Source organism: Salvelinus namaycush, chromosome 26 (genome assembly GCF_016432855.1).
Source record: "Salvelinus namaycush isolate Seneca chromosome 26, SaNama_1.0, whole genome shotgun sequence".
NCBI lineage: Eukaryota > Metazoa > Chordata > Actinopteri > Salmoniformes > Salmonidae > Salvelinus > Salvelinus namaycush.
Window position 1 is genome coordinate 39,588,795 of NC_052332.1, and position 23,464 is coordinate 39,612,258.

Here is a 23,464-nt window from a genome sequence, read left to right on the forward strand (position 1 = left end):
CATACACAAAATAGTCCAAATTGGTGAAGTGAACTGAAAAAAATACCTTGCTTCAAAAATGAATTAAAAATTAAATTAAATTAAATATCGGAAAAGTGGTGCGTGCATATAAGTATTCACCCCCTTTGCTATGAAGCCCCTAAATAAGATCTGGTGCAACCAATTACCTTCAGAAGTCACATAATTCGTTAAATAAAGTTAACCTGTGTACAATCTATGTGTCACATGATCTGTCACATGATCTCAGTATATATACACCTGTTCTGAAAGGCCCCAGAGTCTGCAACACCACTAAGCAAATGACACCACCAAGCAAGTGGCACCATGAAGACCAAGGAGCTCTCCAAACAGGTCAGGTACAAAGTTGTGGAGAAGTACAGATCAGGGTTGGGTTATAAATAATATACAGAAACTTTGAACATCCCACGGAGCACCATTAAATCCATTATTTAAAAATGGAAAGAATATGGCACCACAACCAACGCAAGAGAGGGCCGCCCACTAAAACTCACGGACCAGGCAAGGAGGGCATTAATCAGAGAGGCAACAAAGAGACCAAAGATAACCCTGAAGGAGCTGCAAAGCTCCACAGCAGAGATTGGAGTATCTGTCCGTAGGACAACGTTTAGCTGTACACTCCACAGAGCTGGGCTTTACGGAAGAGTGGCCAGAAAAAAATAAGCAAACACGTTTGGTGCTCGCCAAAAGGCACGTGGGAAACTCCTCAAACATATGGAAGAAGGTACTTTAGTCAGATGAGACTAAAATTGAGCTTTTTGGCCATCAAGGAAATCGCTATGTCTGGCGCAAACCCAACACATCTCATTACCCCGAGAACACAGTGAATCATGGTGGATGCAGCATCATGCTGTCGGGATGTTTTTCATCGGCAGGGACTGGGAAACTGGTCAGAATTGAAAGAATGATGGATGGCGATAAATACATGGAAATTCTTGAGGGAAACCTGTTTCAGTAGAACACCATCGGTCTCCTACATATCATCTCTCTCTCAGTAGTGTAGAACACCATCGGTCTCCTACATATCATCTCTCTCTCAGTAGTGTAAACCCATCGGTCTCTACATATCATCTCTCTCTCAGTAGAGTAGAACACCATCGGTCTCCTACATATCATCTCTCTCTCAGTAGAGTAGAACACCATCGGTCTCCTACATATCATCTCTCTCAGTAGAGTAGAACACCATCGGTCTCCTACATATCATCTCTCTCAGTAGAGTAGAACACCATCGGTCTCCTACATACATCTCTTTCTAGTAGTGTAGAACACCATCGGTCTCCTAATATCATCTCTCTCTCAGTAGTGTAGAACACCAGGTCTCCTATATACATCTCTCTCTCAGTAGAGTAGAACACCATCGGTCTCCTCCATATCATCTTCTCTCAGTAGAGTAGAACACCATCGGTCTCCTACAATCATCTCTCTCAGTAGAGTAGAACACCATCGGTCTCCTACATATCATCTCTTCAGTAGAGTAGAACACCATCGGTCTCCTAATATCATCTCTCTCTCAGTAGAGTAGAACACCATCGGTCTCCTACATATCATCTCTCTCTCAGTAGAGTAGAACACCATCGGTCTCCTACATATCATCTCTCTCTCAGTAGAGTAGAACACCATCGGTCTCCTACATATCATCTCTCTCTCAGTAGAGTAGAACACCATCGGTCTCCTACATATCATCTCTCTCTCAGTAGAATAGAACACCATCAGTCTCCTACATATCATCTCTCTCTCAGTAGAGTAGAACACCATCGGTCTCCTACATATCATCTCTCTCTGAGTAGTGTAGAACACCATCGGTCTCCTACATATCATCTCTCTCCAGTAGTGTAGACACCATCGGTCTCCTACATATCATCTCTCTCTCAGTAGTGTAGAACACCATCGGTCTCCTACATATCATCTCTTTCTCAGTAGAGTAGAACACCATCGGTCTCCTACATATCATCTCTCTCTCAGTAGAGTAGAACACCATCGGTCTCCTACATATCATCTCTCTCAGTAGAGTAGAACACCATCGGTCTCCTACATATCATCTCTCTCAGTAGAGTAGAACACCATCGGTCTCCTACATATCATCTCTCTCTCAGTAGAGTAGAACACCATCGGTCTCCTACATATCATCTCTCTCTCAGTAGAGTAGAACACCATCGGTCTCCTACATATCACTCTCTCTCAGTAGGTAGAACACCATCGGTCTCCTACATATCATCTCTCTCTCAGTAGAGTAGAACACCATCGGTCTCCTACATATCATCTCTCTCTCAGTAGAGTAGAACACCATCGGTCTCCTACATATCATCTCTTTCTCAGTAGTGTAGAACACCATCGGTCTCCTACATATCATCTCTCTCTCAGTAGAGTAGAACACCATCGGTCTCCTACATATCATCTCTCTCTCAGTAGAGTAGAACACCATCGGTCTCCTACATATCATCTCTCTCTCAGTAGTGTAGAACACCATCGGTCTCCTACATATCATCTCTCTCGGTAGAGTAGAACACCATCGGTCTCCTACATATCATCTCTTTCTCAGTAGTGTAGAACACCATCGGTCTCCTACATATCATCTCTCTCAGTAGAGTAGAACACCATCGGTCTCCTACATATCATCTCTCTCTCAGTAGTGTAGAACACCATCGGGCTCCTACATATCATCTCTCTCTCAGTAGAGTAGAACACCATCGGTCTCCTACATATCATCTCTCTCTCAGTAGAATAGAACACCATCGGTCTCCTACATATCATCTCTCTCAGTAGAGTAGAACACCATCGGTCTCCTACATATCATCTCTCTCAGTAGTGTAGAACACCATCGGTCTCCTACATATCATCTCTCTCTCAGTAGTGTAGAACACCATCGGTCTCCTACATATCATCTCTTTCTCAGTAGTGTAGAACACCATCGGTCTCTTACATATCATCTCTCTCTCAGTAGAATAGAACACCACCGTTTCTACATATCATCTCTCTCCAGTAGAATAGAACACCATCGGTTCCTACATATCATCTCTCTCTCAGTAGAATAGAACACCATCGGTCTCCTACATTCATCTCTCTCAGTAGTAGAATAGAACACCATCGGTCTCCTACATATCATCTCTCTCTCAGTAGAATAGAACACCATCGGTCTCCTACATATCATCTCTCTCAGTAGAGTAGAACACCATCGGTCTCCTACATATCATCTCTCTCAGTAGTGTAGAACACCATCGGTCTCCTACATATCATCTCTCTCAGTAGTGTAGAACACCATCGGTCTCCTACATATCATCTCTTCAGTAGAGTAGAACACCATCGGTCTCCTACATATCATCTCTCTCTCAGTAGAGTAGAACACCATCGGTCTCCTACATATCATCTCTTTCTCAGTAGAGTAGAACACCATCGGTCTCCTACATATCATCTCTCTCTCAGTAGTGTAGAACACCATCGGTCTCCTACATATCATCTCTCTCAGTAGAGTAGAACACCATCGGTCTCCTACATATCATCTCTCTCAGTAGTGTAGAACACCATCGGTCTCCTACATATCATCTCTCTCTCAGTAGTGTAGAACACCATCGGTCTCCTACATATCATCTCTTTCAGTAGAGTAGAACACCATCGGTTCTACATACATCTCTCTCTCAGTAGTGTAGAACACCATCGGTCTCCTACATATCATCTCTTTCTCAGTAGTGTAGAACACCATCGGTCTCCTACATATCATCTCTCTCTCAGTAGAGTAGAACACCATCGGTCTCCTACATATCATCTCTCTCAGTAGAGTAGAACACCATCGGTCTCCTACATATCATCTCTTTCTCAGTAGTGTAGAACACCATCGGTCTCCTACATATCATCTTTCTCTCAGTAGTGTAGAACACCATCGGTCTCCTACATATCATCTCTTTCTCAGTAGTGTAGAACACCATCGGTCTCTTACATATCATCTCTCTCTCAGTAGAGTAGAACAACATCGGTCTCTGTAGTAACCTGGTATATTTATGTTTACCAGTAGATGGCAGTATTGACTCAAGACGGGGGTTTGCTTCCCGCTATCCGTAGCTATTTCCTATGTCTGCCTATATAACTATGATTAAGAAAGCTTCAGGTAGTTTAAGCCAGGTGCATTGGAGGATGTAATTCTAAATTACAATTAAATACTAAACCGTACTTATTAAGTCTCATGAGTCGTAACTCTAAGAAGCCTTTAAGGATACTACAGTCTCCTACATATCATCTCTCTCTCAGTAGAGTAGAACAACAGCAAGCCTAGGGCTAGGAGGAACAGAGCTCATGTCACTTCTCACAATGAGAGATAGAGGGAGACTAAGAGAGAGGGACAGAGACAGAGAATGACGGGGATGAGGAGAGACAATTTTATTGAACTTGGAAAGCCAAAACATTTCAATAAATGAGTATGAATACACTCCCGTCCCAACACAATGTGTACACTTAACGCCTACCCAATTATAGCAAGCCATTCCAGACAGAGAGAGAGAGAGAGAGAGAGAGGGAGAGAGGGAGAGAAAGAGAGAGTGAGAGAGAGAGGACAGAGAGGGAGAGAGAGAGAGAGAGAGAGAGAGAGAGAGAGAGAGAGAGCGAGAGAGAGAGAGAGAGAGAGAGAGAGAAGTACAGAGAGACAAACAGACACACTGCAGGAATAGCAATAGGCAGCTGCAGCGAGGCAATGCGAATAGCGGGAAGGATATGAGGGAAGGATATGAGGGAAGGATATGCAGAGAGTGAGAGGTGAGCTGCCCGTTAAATACACTCTCCTTTTGAAGTCTTCCACCTGTTCTTCTCTTCGGTCTCTCCATTCCTCTCAGCTCAGAGAGGAATCTGCCTCAAAAGGTCTAGCTTTACAAACAGGTTTGCAAAAGTCTGGTAACCTCGGGTTACCGGTTTTCCAGAAGTCCCAGTTGGAAGATTCCTGAAATCAGGATGGAATCAACAAGGACACTAACCTAGTTATATTACTAGCCTAGTTCTATTACTACACTAGTTCTATTACTACACTACCCTAGTTCTATTACTACACAAGCCTAGTTCTATTACTACACTAGTTCTATTACTACACTAGTTCTATTACTACACTACCCTAGTTCTATTACTAGCCTAGTTCTATTACTACACTAGTTCTATTACTAGCCTAGTTCTATTACTACACTAGTTCTATTACTACACTAGTTCTATTACTACACTAGTTCTATTACTACACTACCCTAGTTCTATTACTACACTAGTTCTATTACTACACTACCCTAGTTCTATTACTACACTAGTTCTATTACTACACTAGTTCTATTACTACACTAGTTCTATTACTACACTAGTTCTATTACTACACTACCCTAGTTCTATTACTACACTAGTTCTATTACTAGCCCCGTTCTATTACTAAACTAGTTCTATTACTACACTAGTTCTATTACTACACTAGTTCTATTACTACACTAGTTCTATTACTACACTAGTTCTATTACTACACTAGTTCTATTACTAGCCTAGTTCTATTACTACACTAGTTCTATTACTACACTAGTTCTATTACTACACTAGTTCTATTACTACACTAGTTCTATTACTACACTAGTTCTATTACTACACTAGTTCTATTACTAGCCTAGTTCTATTACTAGCCTAGTTCTATTACTACACTAGTTCTATTACTACACTAGTTCTATTACTACACTGGTTCTATTACTACACTAACCTAGTTCTATTACTAAACTAGTTCTATTACTACACTGGTTCTATTACTACACTAGCCTAGTTCTATTACTACACTAGTTCTATTACTACACTAGTTCTATTACTACACTAGCCTAGTTCTATTACTACACTACACTAGTTCTATTACTACACTAGTTCTATTACTACACTAGTTCTATTATTACACTACCCTAGTTCTATTACTACACTAGTTCTATTATTACACTACCCTAGTTCTATTACTACACTAGTTCTATTACTACACTAGTTATATTACTACACTAGTTCTATTACTACACTAGTTCTATTACTACACTAGTTCTATTACTACACTACCCTAGTTCTATTACTACACTAGTTCTATTACTACACTAACCTAGTTCTATTACTAGCCTAGTTCTATTACTACACTAGTTCTATTACTACACTAGTTCTATTACTACACTAGTTCTATTACTACACTAGTTCTATTACTACACTAGTTCTATTACTAGCCTAGTTCTATTACTAGCCTAGTTCTATTACTACACTACCCTAGTTCTATTACTACACTAGTTCTATTACTACACTAGTTCTAATACTACACTAGTTCTATTACTACACTAGTTCTATTACTACCCTAGTTCTATTACTAGCCTAGTTCTATTACTACACTAGTTCTATTACTACACTAGTTCTATTACTACACTGGTTCTATTACTACACTAGTTCTATTACTACACTAGTTCTATTACTACACTACCCTAGTTCTATTACTACACTAGTCCTATTACTACACTACCCTAGTTCTATTACTACACTAGTTCTATTACTACACTAGTTCTATTACTAGCCTAGTTCTATTACTAAACTAGTTCTATTACTAGCCTAGTTCTTTTACTAAACTAGTTCTATTACTACACTAGCCTAGTTTTATTACTACACTAGTTCTATTACTAAACTAGTTCTATTACTACACTAGCCTAGTTCTATTACTACACTACACTAGTTCTATTACTAGCCTCGTTCTATTACTAGCCTAGTTCTATTACTAGACTAGTTCTATTACTACACTAGTTCTATTACTAGCCTCGTTCTATTACTAAACTAGTTCTATTACTACACTAGTTCTATTACTACACTACCCTAGTTCTATTACTACACTACCCTAGTTCTATTACTAGCCTAGTTCTATTACTACACTAGTTCTATTACTACACTAGTTCTATTACTAGCCTAGTTCTATTACTACACTAGTTCTATTACTACACTAGTTCTATTACTAGCCTAGTTCTATTACTACACTAGTTCTATTACTAGCCTAGTTCTATTACTAGCCTAGTTCTATTACTACACTAGTTCTATTACTACACTAGTTCTATTACTAGCCTCGTTCTATTACTAAACTAGTTCTATTACTACACTAGTTCTATTACTACACTACACTGGTTCTATTACTACACTAGTTCTATTACTACACTACCCTAGTCCTTTTACTACACTAGTTCTATTACTACACTACCCTCGTTCTATTACTACACTAGTTCTATTACTACACTACCCTCGTTCTATTACTACACTAGTTCTATTACTAGCCTAGTTCTATTACTAGCCTAGTTCTATTACTACACTAGCCTAGTTCTATTACTAAACTAGTTCTATTACTACACTAGTTCTATTACTAGCCTAGTCTATTACTACACTAGTTCTATTACTACACTAGTTCTATTACTACACTAGTTCTATTACTACACTAGTTCTATTACTACACTACCCTAGTTCTATTACTACACTAGTTCTATTACTACACTAGTTCTATTACTAGCCTAGTTCTATTACTACACTAGTTCTATTACTACCCTAGTTCTATTACTACACTAGTTCTATTACTACACTACCCTAGTTCTATTATTACACTAGTTCTATTACTACACTAGTTCTATTACTACACTAGTTCTATTACTACACTAGTTCTATTACTAAACTAGTTATATTACTACACTAGTTCTATTACTACACTAGTTCTATTACTACACTAGTTCTATTACTACACTACCCTAGTTCTATTACTACACTAGTTCTATTACTACACTAGTTCTATTACTACACTACCCTAGTTCTATTACTACACTAGTTCTATTACTACACTAGTTCTATTACTAGCCTAGTTCTATTACTAAACTAGTTCTATTACTACACTAGTTCTATTACTACACTAGATCTATTACTACACTAGTTCTATTACTACACTACCCTAGTTCTATTACTAGCCTAGTTCTATTACTACACTAGTTCTATTACTAGCCTAGTTCTATTACTAAACTAGTTCTATTACTAGCCTAGTTCTATTACTACACTAGTTCTATTACTACACTACCCTAGTTCTATTACTACACTACCCTAGTTCTATTACTAGCCTAGTTCTATTACTACACTAGTTCTATTACTACACTACCCTAGTTCTATTACTAGCCTAGTTCTATTACTACACTAGTTCTATTACTAGCCTAGTTCTATTACTACACTAGTTCTATTACTACACTAGTTCTATTACTAGCCTAGTTCTATTACTAAACTAGTTCTATTACTACACTAGTTCTATTACTACCCTAGTTCTATTACTACACTAGTTCTATTACTACACTAGTTCTATTACTACACTAGTTCTATTACTACACTACCCTAGTTCTATTACTAGCCTAGTTCTATTACTAGCCTAGTTCTATTACTAGCCTAGTTATATTACTACACTACACTAGTTCTATTACTAGCCTAGTTCTATTACTAAACTAGTTCTATTACTAGCCTAGTTCTATTACTAAACTAGTTATATTACTACACTAGTTCTATTACTACCCTAGTTCTATTACTACACTAGTTCTATTACTACACTAGTTCTATTACTACACTAGTTCTATTACTACACTACCCTAGTTCTATTACTACACTAGTTCTATTACTACACTAGTTCTATTACTAGCCTAGTTCTATTACTACACTAGTTCTATTACTACACTAGTTCTATTACTACACTAGTTCTATTACTACACTAGTTCTATTACTACACTACCCTAGTTCTATTACTACACTAGTTCTATTACTACACTACCCTAGTTCTATTACTACACTAGTTCTATTACTACACTAGTTCTATTACTACACTAGTTCTATTACTACACTAGTTCTATTACTACACTAGTTATATTACTACACTAGTTATATTACTAGCCTAGTTCTATTACTACACTAGTTCTATTACTACACTAGTTCTATTACTACACTAGTTCTATTACTACACTAGCCTAGTTCTATTACTAGCCTAGTTCTATTACTAGCCTAGTTCTATTACTGCGCCAGCCTCAATTTATCAACACTGCCCTCTAACAATTTAATCTTCTAAACCTCTTCAATGTCCATAAAAACATATTATTGGACAGCTGACGCAGAACACACTTTTTCTTTTAAGAAATGTCCTTTTCTAGTTTATCACAAAGACTCCTGCCCCGTCAGATAGACAACATTGAGAGTGTGTCTTGGACCACTCCACTGTCTAATTCTGTACCCGTCGTTTTAGGGTGTGTTCCAGATATGCAGATTTTGCACAGATGATCAGATCTCAAAATGCCTGGAGAAGTGTTTACCATCTCAGTAACCACGTCCACATTTTATAATGACCCTCTTGTCTGTACAGCGTGTTTGTATGTATTTGTTGATCCTTTATTTAACCAGGAAGTTACATTGAGGTTGACATCTCTGAGTCCTGCTTTGTATCTAGGTTCGACTCTTAATGTTCTCTTAATTTAACTTAATTGATGAGTTTACGTCATTGGTTATGAGGCTATGAATTCACCTTAGTATAAGGCTTAGTAACAACCTATTTCTCCTCTCTCTCAGATCTGTCCATTCCGATCGTCACTATGTCCGGTATGGACTTCTCATTGGAGGAGCTCAACAGAACCGAAATCTCCCCAGACAACGGAAACTTCCTGAGGTTCTCCCCCACCTCTGTTTCCACTGCAGCCGCGGCGGCGGGGACAGGGTTGTCGTCGGGGCGACAGGAGAATGTTTACGTGTACGTGTGGATCTTCCTGAGTCTGCTGGTGTTCCTGCTGTCGTTGATCATCATCGCCCTCCACAGGCTAAAGAATATCATTACATCCTCCTCCTCTGTACCTGACTGCAGCAGTGAGGGGGGCAGCTCATTCACCAACATGGAGATCTGTAGTATATCTTCACAGAGATCCACCGTGTCCTCACTGTCCATCTGAGACACACACACACACACACACATACACACACACACACACACACACACACACACACACACACACACACACATACACATACACATACACATACACATACACATACACATACACACACATACACACACACACACACACACACACACACACACACACACACACACACACACACACACACACACACACACACACACTCCTGTAAACAAGCTTTTCAGTTGGACCATATGGGACTTTACTCCGATGTGTTATGGCGGTAGCTTGAACTGAACTCTGAACTCTCTGTGACTTCTCCTTTTGGCTCATGGGAAACATAGTTCACTCTGTAAAGAACATAACCAGGAAGAGGGAGAGAGAACTCTGTTTTTGAATCTGGGGTATATTTACTATGACCCAAACGGAAGCAAAAGGGCCGAAAACCTTTTCCTACGGTGTGCACTAATGAAACACCAGTGGTCTGTTTCGATTCTCGCATCCATGGAATACAACTTTGGAATCTTAGAAGTCCTCAGGCAAGTTGGCCGGGGTCTAATCTTATCTAGTGTCGCTTTTTGTGTGATTTATATCGGTTCTTTCTCTTTTTATTTGAAATAGGAAACAACCGCTTCTGTTACTAATTCCACATGGATTAACATTATGTGACTGATATGTTTATCTCAGATAACATATCTCATCCAGGATTGCTTTCATTCAAAGTTCATCTTTCTCTGGCTGTGTACAAAATGGCACAATATTCCCTATATAATTGGTTCTGGCCAACAGTAGTGTTCTCTATAGGGAATAGGGGCCATTTCAGACTCGTCCCCACTGCTGTTTTCTTTCTGTAATATCCTAAATCCTTATTGTTTCCAGGGCAACCTGTACTAACCTGATTTTAGTGCGACGTATAGTTCTTTCTGTAATTTCAAAATATCTCTACTGTTTCCAGGGCAACCTGTACTAACCTGGTTTAACTGTGAAGTATATTTCTTTCTGTAATAACAAAATATCTCTACTGTTTCCAGCGCAACCTGTACTAACCTGGTTTAACTGTGAAGTACATACTGAACCAGACCTCATATTTGATTATTTTGAAAGTATTGAATTGTAATGGACTGGATATCGAGAAGGTTCAACAATAAAAAATATATTAACATTTGTAATACTGTATATCGCTCTTTGTTTTAAGGTATAACCCCGCAACTGGCCTCATTTCCTGACATTGTTACGGACAAAAACTCCACACAAGGAAAAACAACATGAGTAAGAACAGAAATAAAGGGGAAAAAGGCCGTAAAGCCTGAGTATTCTCTCCCAGGGAACAGCGGCCTTATGCCATAAAGCCTGAGTATTCTCTCCCAGGGAACAGCGGCCTTATGCCATAAAGCCAGAGTATTCTCTCCCAGGGAACAGCGGCCTTATGCCATAAAGCCAGAGTATTCTCTCCCAGGGAACAGCGGCCTTATGCCATAAAGCCAGAGTATTCTCTCCCAGGGAACAGCGGCCTTATGCCATAAAGCCAGAGTATTCTCTCCCAGGGAACAGCGGCCTTATGCCATAAAGCCAGAGTATTCTCTCCCAGGGAACAGCGGCCTTATGCCATAAAGCCAGAGTATTCTCTCCCAGGGAACAGCGGCCTTATGCCATAAAGCCAGAGTATTCTCTCCCAGGGAACAGCGGCCTTATGCCATAAAGCCAGAGTATTCTCTCCCAGGGAACAGCGGCCTTATGCCATAAAGCCAGAGTATTCTCTCCCAGGGAACAGCGGCCTTATGCCATAAAGCCAGAGTATTCTCTCCCAGGGAACAGCGGCCTTATGCCATAAAGCCAGAGTATTCTCTCCCAGGGAACAGCGGCCTTATGCCATAAAGCCAGAGTATTCTCTCCCAGGGAACAGCGGCCTTATGCCATAAAGCCAGACTATTCTCTCTCAGGGAACAGCGGCCTTATGCCATAAAGCCAGAGTATTCTCTCCCAGGGATCAGCGACCTTATGCCATAAAGCCAGAGTATTCTCTCCCAGGGAACAGCGGCCTTATACCATAAAGCCAAAGAGTATTCTCTCCCAGGGAACAGCGGCCTTATACCATAAAGCCAAAGAGTATTCTCTCCCAAGGATCAGCGGCCTTATGCCATAAAGCCAGAGTATTCTCTCCCAGGGATCAGCGGCCTTATACCATAAAGCCAGAGTATTCTCTCCCAGGGATCAAATCAAATCAAATGTATTTATATAACCCTTCTTACAACAGCTGATATCTCAAAGTGCTGTACAGAAACCCAGCCTAACACTCCGAACAGCAAGCAATGCAGGTGTAGAAGCACGGTGGCTAGGAAAAACTCCCTAGAAAGGCCAAAACCTAGGAAGAAACCTAGAGAGGAACCAGGCTATGAGGGGTGGCCAGTCCTCTTCTGGCTGTGTCGGGTGGAGATTATAACAGAACATGGCCAAGATGTTCAAATGTTCATAAATGACCAGCATGGTCAAATAATAATAATCACAGTAGTTGTCGAGGGTGCAGCAAGTCAGCACCTCAGGAGTAAATGTCAGTTGGCTTTTCATAGCCGATCATTAAGAGTATCTCTACCGCTCCTGCGGTCTCTAGAGAGTTGAAAACAGCAGGTCTGGGACAGGTAGCACGTCCGGTGAACAGGTCAGGGTTCCATAGCCGCAGTGGCCATACATTCTGAGAGCTCCTCTCGATGCCCTTCCAGTTGATTTGACCCGAAACATCTTTATTCAGTTAGTGTTACGTTGCATGTAGTGACCCTGATGTTGCTTTGGTCAGTCCACCATTTCAGCTTTGGGTTTTGAATCTGTCAAAGAAGACGTCAGCTCTCTCTTAGTCTTTTCTGCAGCCGTCCTCTATAAAGGTATTTGAAGTTTTAACATTCTCCTTCGTGTAGCTTACCCATTTCTTCTCATCAACATCTTCATTCGTCTACCACTCTCTCATCCTCAACTCTCAGATATCAGCTCTTCTCTAGCCAAGCTTATACCTGCTTCTAACATGCGTCTGTTGCCCTGATCTTGTCTACATTCTGATTGTGCCCACATTTGTCGACAGGGGTAGACAATCAAAAGATACATTGTGATCTGATTGTGATTCGATCTTCCTAAACACCTCCGGAGGTAGTTGAAGACGAATCTTGTACGTACAGTGTAGCCTTGAAGTGTAAAGGAATCCTGACAACGTATACAGTTTGCCAGCGTCACGTTGTTCCAAGAACTGGCTCTCTGCCAGACCACTGACTGAAACACCTCCCATCCAGGCCCACATCACAGTAGAGGCTTCATTCAACGTTCTACAGACTGTTGACATCTGGAAGGCGTAGGAAGTGCAAACAGATCCATATCTTACTGGGATTTGAATAGGCGATGAGTTGAACATCGACCAGCCTCAGACTTCTCACTTCCTGTTTGGATATTTTCTCAGGTTTTGCCTGCCATATGAGTTCTGTTATACTCACAGACATCATTCAAACAGTTTTAGAAACTTCAGAGTGTTTTCTATCCAATAGTAATAATAATATGCATATATTAGCATCTGGGACAGAGTAGGAGGCAGTTCACTCTGGGCACGCTATTCATCCAAAGTGAAAATGCTGCCCCCTATCCTAGAGAAGTTAATGTCAAGCCCTGCATGTTTTTTTTTCAAAAGTCTCATTGAATGTAGGCCTACATTGAACACCACACATAGGCTGCTACTGTAGGCTGAACGATAGAACAGCTGTTTCCATGTTAAAATGTAATGGGATGCATTTTCTCCATTGTTTTTTATGGTATGCCACTCTGGTAGGCCTACATTATGATCAAATAGACACAGCCTACTTGGCCACTGTTAAAACTGTAACTTAAAGCGGGTAGAGAGTCAGTGTTCACAGTAAACTCTACATTTCAAGCTTCTGCCTCTAACGCTAGAAAACTCTTTTCCACCTCCTTCCCTTCCCTTCCCTTCCCTTCCCTTCCCTTCCCTTCCCTTCCCTTCCCTTCCCTTCCCTTCCCTTCCCTTCCCTTCCCTTCCCTTCCCTTCCCTTCCCTTCTCTGTGGACGACTTTGACAAGAAGGTTGACGTCATTCACTCAGTTGATTGCGTTCACTCTCACAGAACTACCCTACGCCTTGACCGCTTTCTCCCCCCTCTCCAGATGAAATCCTGCAACTAGTGAGGTCCGGCCGCATGACAACCTGCCCGCTCGACCCCATCCCCTCCTCCCTGCTCCAGACCATCTCTGGAGACCTTATCCCATTCCTCACTTCCTTCATCAACTCATCCCTGACCACTGGCTGTGTCCCCTTTGACTTCAAAATGGACCGAGACACTTTCCTACTTAAGAAACCAACCCCTCTGATAGCAAAAATCACTGACCTGTATCCCTTCTTTCTTTTCTTTCCAGAACACTTGAGCGTGCTGTCTCTGATCAACTCTCTCGATATCTCTCTCTTCTTGGCCCTAACCAGTCAGGCTTCAAGAAGGGTCACTCCACCAAGAATGCTCTCCTCTGTGTCATGGAGGCTCCTCTGTTCTCATCCTCTGAGATCTATGGGGCGGCAGGTAGCCTAGTGGTTAGAGCGTTGGGCCAGTAACCGAAATCGAATCCCCAAGCTGACAAGTTAAAAATGTGTCGTTCTGCCTCTGAACAAGGCAGTTAACCCACTGTTCCCCGGTAGGCCGTCATTGTAAATAAGAATTTGTTCTTAACTTCTTGACGCACGGATCCCTTTAGCGGGATCATTTTTGTAAACGACTGCTGAATTGCAGAGCGCCAAAAAATATACATATACTAAAAATATTTATAATCATGAAATCACAAGTGAAATATACCAAAACACAGCTTAGCTTGTTGTTAACCTGTTTGGGCTGCAGGGGCAGTATTGAGTAGCCGGATAAAAGGTGCCCATTTCAAACGGCCTCGTACTCAATTCTTGCTCGTACAATATGCATATTATTATTACTATTGGATAGAAAACATTCTCTAGTTTCTAAAACCGTTTGAATTATATCTGTGAGTAAAACAGAACTCCTTTTGCAGCAAACTTCCTGACAGGAAGTGGAAGATCTGAATTCGATGCACTGTTCTAGGGGCTGCCTATTAAAGTCCTCGATATTTATTAGTTTAGATGCACTTCATACGTCTTCCACTGGATGTCGACAAGCAGTGAGAGAAGAAATTGAGTGTGTAACTTGATCTGGGCTCGAATAATAGCTCTTGGCATGACGTGTCACCAGTTTCCTGTTTTCTGGAGAGCGCGAGGAGGGACCTGGATTTGCCTTCTGATAAGCTGTCGTTATGGACGACTAATATCTCCGGCTTTGATTTTATTTGATACATGTGACAATATCATCGTAAAGTATGTTTTTTCAATATAGTTTAATCAGATTATTGAAATTTTTTCGGGAGTTTTGCCGTGTTCCGTTCTCTGAGTTTGTTGACGATGGAGAGATTCGCGCCACTTGGCAAGTGTGCTTGCTAAATCGAGAGGGAAAAAGGCCGTTCTAAAACCAAACAACGATTGTTCCCGACAAAGGACCCCTTGTACAACATTCTGATGAAAGATCATCAAAAGTAGGACCCATTTTATGATGTTATTTCATATATCTGTCATACATGTGAACTAGTCGTTTGCGGCCAGGTTTTGGGTACTCTCTCGCCATAACGTAAACTGCATATCGTAATGAAGTTATTTTTAGAATTATAACACGGCGATTGCATTAAGAACTAGTGTATCTATCATTTCCTATACAACATGTATTTTTTAGTTATGTTTATGAATCAGATGACAGTCTTATAACATGTTATACAATAAATCTATGTTTTGTTCGAAAAATGTGCATATTCCAGGTATAAATCATAGTTTTACATTGCAGCTACAATCACAAATAGCACCGAAGCAGCTAGAACAATTACAGAGACCAACGTGAAATACCTAAATACTCATCATAAAACATTTATGAAAAATACATGGTGTACAGCAAATGAAAGACAAACATCTTGTGAATCCAGCCAATATTTCAGATTTTTTAAGTGTTTTACAGCGAAAACACAATATAGCATTATATTAGCTTACCACAATAGCCAAAAACACAACCCATTTATCAGCAGCAAAAGTTAGCGATCGCAAAAAACCAGCAAAAGATATATAATTTTTCACTAACCTTGACAAGCTTCATCAGATGACAGTCCTATAACATCAGGTTATACAATACACTTATGTTTTGTTCGAAAATGTGCATATTTAGAGCTGAAATCCGTGGTTATACATTGTGAAAACGTAGCAACTTTTTTCCAGAATCTCCGGATATATTTCTGACACTCACCTATTCTGACCAAATAACTCATCATAAACTTTACTAGAAAATACATGTTGTACAGCAAATGATAGATACACTAGTTCTTAATGCAATCGCCGTGTTAGAATTCTAAAAATAACTTTAGTACGACATACAGCTTACGTTATAGCGAGACAGTGCCCAAAATCAGGGCGGAAAATAATACTAAACATTTTCGACAGAAATACGAAATAACATCATAAATGGGTCCTACTTTTGCTGAGCTTCCATCAGAATCTTGTACAAGGGGTCCTTTGTCCAGAACAATCGTTGTTTGGTTTTAGAATGTCCTTTTTTCCTGTCGAATTAGCAACCAAAGCTAGCCAAGTGGCGCGAAGCTGTCCATCTCCACCAAACGCAGAGAACGGAACACGCCAAAACTCCCGATAAACTTTCAATAATCTGATAAAACTATATTGAAAAAACATACTTTACGATGATATTATCACATTTATCAAATAAAATCAAAGCCGGAGATATTAGCCGTCTATAACGAAAGCTTTTCAGAAGGCAATCCAGAGTTCCTTCCCGCGCCTTGCTGAACAAAGGAAATTGGGGTCATGTCATTCCAAGAGCTCTCTTTTGACCTCAGATAAAGCTAGACACCCCATTCCACGTCTCACTGCCTATTGACATCTAGTGGAAGGCGTATGAAGTGCATGTATATCCATAGATTTCAAGCAAATGAATAGGGAGGCCCTGGAACAGAGCCTCGATTTCAGATTTTTCACTTCCTTACAGGAAGTTTGCTGCAAAAGGAGTTCTGTTTTACTCACAGATATAATTCAAACGGTTTTAGAAACTTGAGAGTGTTTTCTATCCAATATTAATAATAATATGCATATTGTACGAGCAAGAATTGAGTACGAGGCAGTTTAATTTGGGAACGATTTTTTACAAAGTGAAAACAGCGCCCCCATATCCCAAAGAGGTTAACTGACTTGCCTAGTTAAATAATAGGTTAAAAACATATGTGCTGCCTTTGACATCATGACTCTCAGAGCTGGTCATCTCAGGCTCTGCACACTCTTGGATTGCATCCTACCAGGAGATGTTAAGAGAATCTGTCTGCATGACATACTCTCACTACTGGTGTCGCTTAGTTCTAGGCCATCTACTCTTCTTTCTAAACACGTGGTTCTGTCATATCCTCACATAGTCTCTATGCGGGTGACACTCTCCTTCCCCCCCTTTTGACACCCAGGTGGCAACATGCATCTCTGCATCCCTGGCAGGAATCCCAGCTTGGATGTCAGCCCACCACCTCAAGCTCAACCTCAACAAGATAGAGCTGCTCTTCCTCTCGGGGAAGGCCTGCCAACTCCAAGATCTATCCATCATGGTTGACAACTCCATGGTGTCCAACTCCCAGAGTGCAAACAATCTTGGTGTGATCCTGAAGCAGTGACTCCTGCAAGTTCATGCTGTACAACATCTATAGAGTAAAACCATACCTCATAGGAAGAGGCACAGGTCCTAATCCAGGCACTTGTCATCTCTCACTGTTGGCTGTGCTCCCCGCTTCTGCCATCAAACCCCTGCAACTTATCCGCCTGGTGTTCAACCATCCCAAGTTCTCCCATGTCAAACCCACACCTCCGCACACTTCACTTGCTTCCAGTTGAAGCTCACATACACTGCAAGACCATGGTACTTTCCTACAGAGCAGCAAGAGGAACTGCCGCTCCCTACTTTCCGGCTATTCTCAAACCCGACTCCCCAACCCGAGTACACCGCTGGTCTCCTGGCCCTCCCACCCCTACTCAGCCCAGTCCAAACTCTTCTCTGTCCTCATACCCCAATAATGGAACCAGTTTCCTCCTGAAGCTAGGACAGAGTCCCTAGCAATCTTCCCGAAAACATCTGAAACCCTACCTCTTCAAAGAGTATCTTTAATAATCCCTCTGTAGTTGTCATGCATCTATCCCATTGCTGGAGAGAGATGTTAATTCCCGTGCACATGTGCAGATGATCTACTCGGGTGCTTGCAAGTGTCCCTTTTCATGTTGTTCGCACTTTGCATTATCTTTGGTTCACATTGCTGCTCGTGGCAACATCATATACCTGACTCTCAGTTTGTGTGATAAGCTAAAAATACCAACATACTGTATGTCTCACTTTAACATAACTGTCTATGATAATCTATCATGTTCACAGCACAAATATTTGATATGGGCAATTACTGAGGATAGACTGTACACAACAGGGACAAAGGGATTTTGTTGAATTATGTGTACTGTATAATATAAAATATGTGACCGACCACCTCGATTCGGTCTTATGTAGCGAAATTTGAAATTGGATCAAAGTAAAAACAGCTTCGAGGCAAGCAGCACTGAACCCTGCATGAGAGCACTAGCTGTTCCGGATGACTGTTTGATCACGCTCTCCGTAGCCGATGTGAGTAAAACCTTTAAACAGATTGACATACACAAGGCCGCAGGACCATGATTACCAGGAAGCTTTCTCATAGCATTTGCTGACCAGCTGGACAGTGTCTTCACTGACATTTTCAACCTCTCCCTGACCCAGTCTGTAGTATCTACATATTTCAAGCAGACCACCATAATCCCTGTGCCCAAGAAGGTAACCTGCATAAATAACTACTAGGCTGTAGCACTCACATCTGTAGCCATGAAATGCTTTGAAAGGCTGGTCTCATCAACACCATCATCCCAGAAACCCTGGACCCACTCCATTTCGCAAACTGCCCAAACAGATCCACAGATGACGTAATCTCTATTGTACTTCACACTGCCTTTTCCCACCTGGACAAAATTAACACCTATGTGAGAATGCTGTTAATTGATTACAGCTCAGAGTTCAACACCATAGGGCCCTCAAAGCTCATCACTAAGCTAAGGACCCTGGGACTGAACACCTCCCTCTGCAACTGGGTCCTGGACATCCTGACGGGCCGCCCCCCAGGTGGTGAGGGTGGGCAACAACACATCCGCCACGCCTCCCCTCCCCTCCTGTACTCCCTGTTCACCCACGACTGCGTGGCCACGCACGACTCCAACACCATTAAGTTTGTCAACAACACAATGGTGGTTGGCCTGACCACTGACGATGATGAGACAGCCTATAAGGAGGAGGTCAGTGACCTGGCAGTGTTGTGCCAGAACAACAACCTCTCCCTCAACGTCAAAAAGACAAATGAGCTAATCGTGGACTACATTAAAAGGAGTGCCGAGCATGCCGCTATTTACATTGATGGGGTTCAAGTGGAGTCGATCCAGAGCTTCAAGTTCCTCGGTGTCCACATCACCAACGATCTATCATGGTCCAAACACACCAAGACAGTCGTGAAGAGGGCACTACAAAAACCTTTTTCCCCTCACGAGACTGAAAGGATTTGGCATGGGTCCCCAGATCCTCAAAAAGTTTTACAGCTGTACCATCGAGAGCATCCTGAGTGGTTTGCATCACCGCCTGGTATGGCAACTGCTCGGCTTCTGACCGTAAGGCACTAGAGAGGGTAGTGCGTACGGCCCAGTACATCACTTGGGGCCGAGCTTCCTGCCGTCCAGGACCTCTACACCAGATGTTTTTGTAAGGGGACAAGGGTCTGGTTTAGGATAAGTTTGGATGGTATAGATTTCTGACACTCTACTGTCTGATTTCATCTTAGAGACAAAAATGTACTTGATTATGCAGCATTGAAATTGACAAAACATGTATTAGATTTGATTAAATGGTGATGTTACATGGTGGTGTGATGTGTTTATCAAAGACGTCTTCTATGTCATTCTCATCCTCATTCCAAAGATCTTTCCTCATTCCTCATACAAACAATCACGTACGTTTCCTGAATGGTTCCAAGGGAAGAATTGTGTGTGTGTGTGTGTGTGTGCTAATGTACTTACATTCTTGTGTGAGTGTGCATGTGTGTGGGCATCAAGGCACTATAGAGGGTAGTGCGTACAGCCCAGTACATCACTGGGGCCGAGCTCCCTGCCATCCAGGACCTCTATACCAGGCGGTGTCAGAAGAAGGCCATAAAAACCACCGAAGTCATAGACTGTTCTGTCTGCTACCGCACGGCAAGCTGTAGCGGAGAGCCAGGGCTACAACCAAAAGGTTCCTGAACAGCTTCTGCTGAACAGCTTCTACCCCCAGGCCATTAGACTCCTGAACAGCTTCTACCCCCAAGCCATTAGACTGCTGAACAGCTTCTACCCCCAAGTCATTAGACTGCTGAACAGCTTCTACCCCCAAACCATTAGACTGCTGAACAGCTTCTACCCCCAAGCCATCAGACTGCTGAACAGCTTCTACCCCCAGGCCATTAGACTGCTGAACAGCTTCTACCCCCAAGTCATTAGACTGCTGAACAGCTTCTACCCCCAAACCATTAGACTGCTGAACAGCTTCTACCCCCAAGCCATCAGACTGCTGAACAGCTTCTACCCCCAAGTCATCAGACTGCTGAACAGCTTCTACCCCCAAACCATTAGACTCCTGAACTGCTTCTACCCCCAAACCATTAGACTGCTGAACAGCTTCTACCCCCAAGCCATTAGACTCCTGAACAGCTTCTACCCCCAAGCCATAAGACTGCTGAACAGCTTCTACCCCCAAGCCAACAGACTGCTGAACAGCTTCTACCCCCAAGCCAACAGACTGCTGAACAGCTTCTACCCCCAAGCCATAAGACTACTGAACAGCTTCTACCCCCAAGCCATAAGACTACTGAACAGCTTCTACCCCCAAGCCATTAGACTGCTGAACAGTTAATCAAATGGCGACCCGGACTATATGCATTGACACTTTTTTGCACTGACTTCAACACACACCTATATACACACACGCACATGCTCACACACACACACACACACACAAACACACACACACACACACACACACACACACACACACACACACACACACACACACACACACACACACACACACACACACACACACACACACACACACACACACACACACACACACACACACACACACACGCACATGCTCACACACACAAAACACACAAACATGCATATTGACGCCACACATACATACACATTCCTTCACACTCTTCACATACGCTGCTACTATTCTCTGTTTATGATCTATGCATAGTCACTTTACCCCTGCCTACATTGTACCCTAATTACTTCGACTACCCTTGTTGCACATTGACTCGGTACCAGTACCCCTTGTATATAGCCTTGTTATTGTTATTTTATTGTCTTACAATTTTTCCTTAAGTTTATTTAGCACATTTTTCTTACTTATTTGTACTCTGTTGGTTAAGGGCTCGTAGGTAAACATGTTACGGTAAGGTCTACACCTGTTGTATTCACTTATATGACAAATACAATTTGATTTGATTATGACTGAGGATTTTCAGTCTCCCCAGTAGGTTACATTCTAAAGTGTTTTTTTTTAATTGTGGGAGCTGTGGGTGTGTTGTGTTTATCAAAGATATGAAAGCTCATCCTCATTCCAAGGCTTTTTCCTCATTCCTCATACAAAACAATCACGTACGTTTCCTCATGCGTGGTTCCAAGGAAATTATTAGTGTGTGTGTGTGTGTGTGTGCGTGTGTGTGTGCGTGTGTGTCTCTGTGTGTGTCTCTGTGTGTGTGTGTGTGTATGTGTGTGATGTGTGTGTGAGTGTGTGTGTGTGTGTGTGTGTGTGTGTGTGTGTGTGTGTGTGTGTGTGTGTGTGTGTGTGTGTGTGTGTGTGTGTGTGTGTGTGTGTGTGTGTGTGTGTGTGTGTGTGTGTGTGTGTGTGTGTGTGTGCGTGGTGTGTGGGCAGTTCGGTGTGCTCGCAGTTTTAATGTGCGTATGTGCCTCTACTGTAGGTGTGTATTAAAGCAGAGTCGGCACTCAGAGTGACAGAGAGACAGACACCATGTCTCCATCCCAGTCCTCAGTACTACTACTACTGCTGGTCTCCGGCTCCTGGGCCTCCCACTTCTACGGAGGAACCATGACCTTCGACCCCAGAGGGAGCAACCCAAACGGAACCTACAGGGTAAGACCACACTGATGGGACTTCTTCTTTTAAAGTCAGAATATTATCGTTCACTTACCAATTTTGCCAGTAAACTACCAGATTTTTGGAAACATTTTAGGATTTTCGGGAGTTTTTATAACATGTATAAAGATATAAAATAATTAAAGATTATGATTTAATATGAATAATATAATCCTAAATATAACACATTAACTTAGTTAATACCGTTGGTGTTAAATGAGGGTTTCATTCATCCGTGCTTCTACACCTGCATTGCTGGCTGTTTGGGGTTTTAGGCTGGGTTTCTGTACAGCACTTCGAGATATTAGCTGATGTACGAAGGGCTATATAAAATAAACTTGATTGATTGATTTCAGCATGGAATATCTTTTCGGCCTATATTTGTTATTTTTTATTTTTTTATGTCAATATATCTTTGTTGTAAACGTTATGGGGCTGAACTGGTGGCTGTTGTGAAAAGTCAATAGTTGGACGGGTTTGCAGAGTCAATTGGATAAATGACCAAAGGTTCTATAGATTTCCTAAATGACCTGTTATCCTCTAAAAGTCAAAGCCGTTGGGCTATGTTTTTAAGATGGTCATACCATGGATCATTTAGTATTTTGATTTGAGAGAGACAGAGAGAGACAGAGAGAGAGAGACAGAGAGACAGAGAGAGAGAGAGAGAGAGAGAGACAGACAGACAGAGAGAGACAGAGAGAGAGAGAGAGAGGACAGTAAATCTCAGTAAGACCAAAATAATGGTGTTCCAAAAAAGGTCCAGTCGCCAGGACCACAAATTCCATCTAGACACCGTTGCCCTAGAGCACACAAAAAACGATACATACCTCGGCCTAAACATCAGCACCACAGGTAACTTCCACAAAGCTGTGAACGATCTGAGAGACAAGGCAAGAAGGGCATTCTATGCCATCAAAAGGAACATAAATTTCAACATACCAATTAGGATCTGGCTAAAAATACTTGAATCAGTCATAGAGCCCATTGCCCTTTATGGTTGTGAGGTCTGGGGTCCGCTCACCAACCAAGATTTCACAAAATGGGGCAAACACCAAATTGAGACTCTGCATGCAGAATTCTGCAAAAATATCCTCCGTGTACAACGTAGAACACCAAATAATGCATGCAGAGCAGAATTAGGCCGATACCCACTAATTATCAAAATCCAGAAAAGAGCCGTTAAATTCTACAACCACCTAAA

The 23,464-nt window shown here is 41.7% G+C and overlaps 2 protein-coding genes across 2 annotated transcripts in view; both read left to right on the plus strand.

The window, feature by feature from the left end:
• Positions 1-9,617: 9,617 nt before the first annotated feature.
• On the plus strand, positions 9,618-9,968 carry LOC120021158 (serine-rich and transmembrane domain-containing protein 1). The gene has a single exon (XM_038964796.1). The coding sequence runs from the start codon at positions 9,618-9,620 to the stop codon at positions 9,966-9,968; it is 351 nt and encodes a 116-aa protein (XP_038820724.1).
• A 12,130-nt stretch (positions 9,969-22,098) lies between these two features.
• Positions 22,099-23,464, plus strand: part of LOC120021660 — a 21,280-nt gene continuing 19,914 nt past the window's right edge. The window contains exon 1 of the mRNA XM_038965477.1: positions 22,099-22,260. Within this exon, the coding sequence (XP_038821405.1) occupies positions 22,138-22,260 (123 nt within the window). The 5' untranslated portion in view covers positions 22,099-22,137. The remainder of the gene's footprint in view (positions 22,261-23,464) is intronic.

Coding starts and splice junctions, on each gene's coding strand:
- LOC120021158 (XM_038964796.1), top strand. CDS start 9,618: ATGTCCGGTATGGACTTCTCATTGGAGGAGCTCAACAGAACCGAAATC.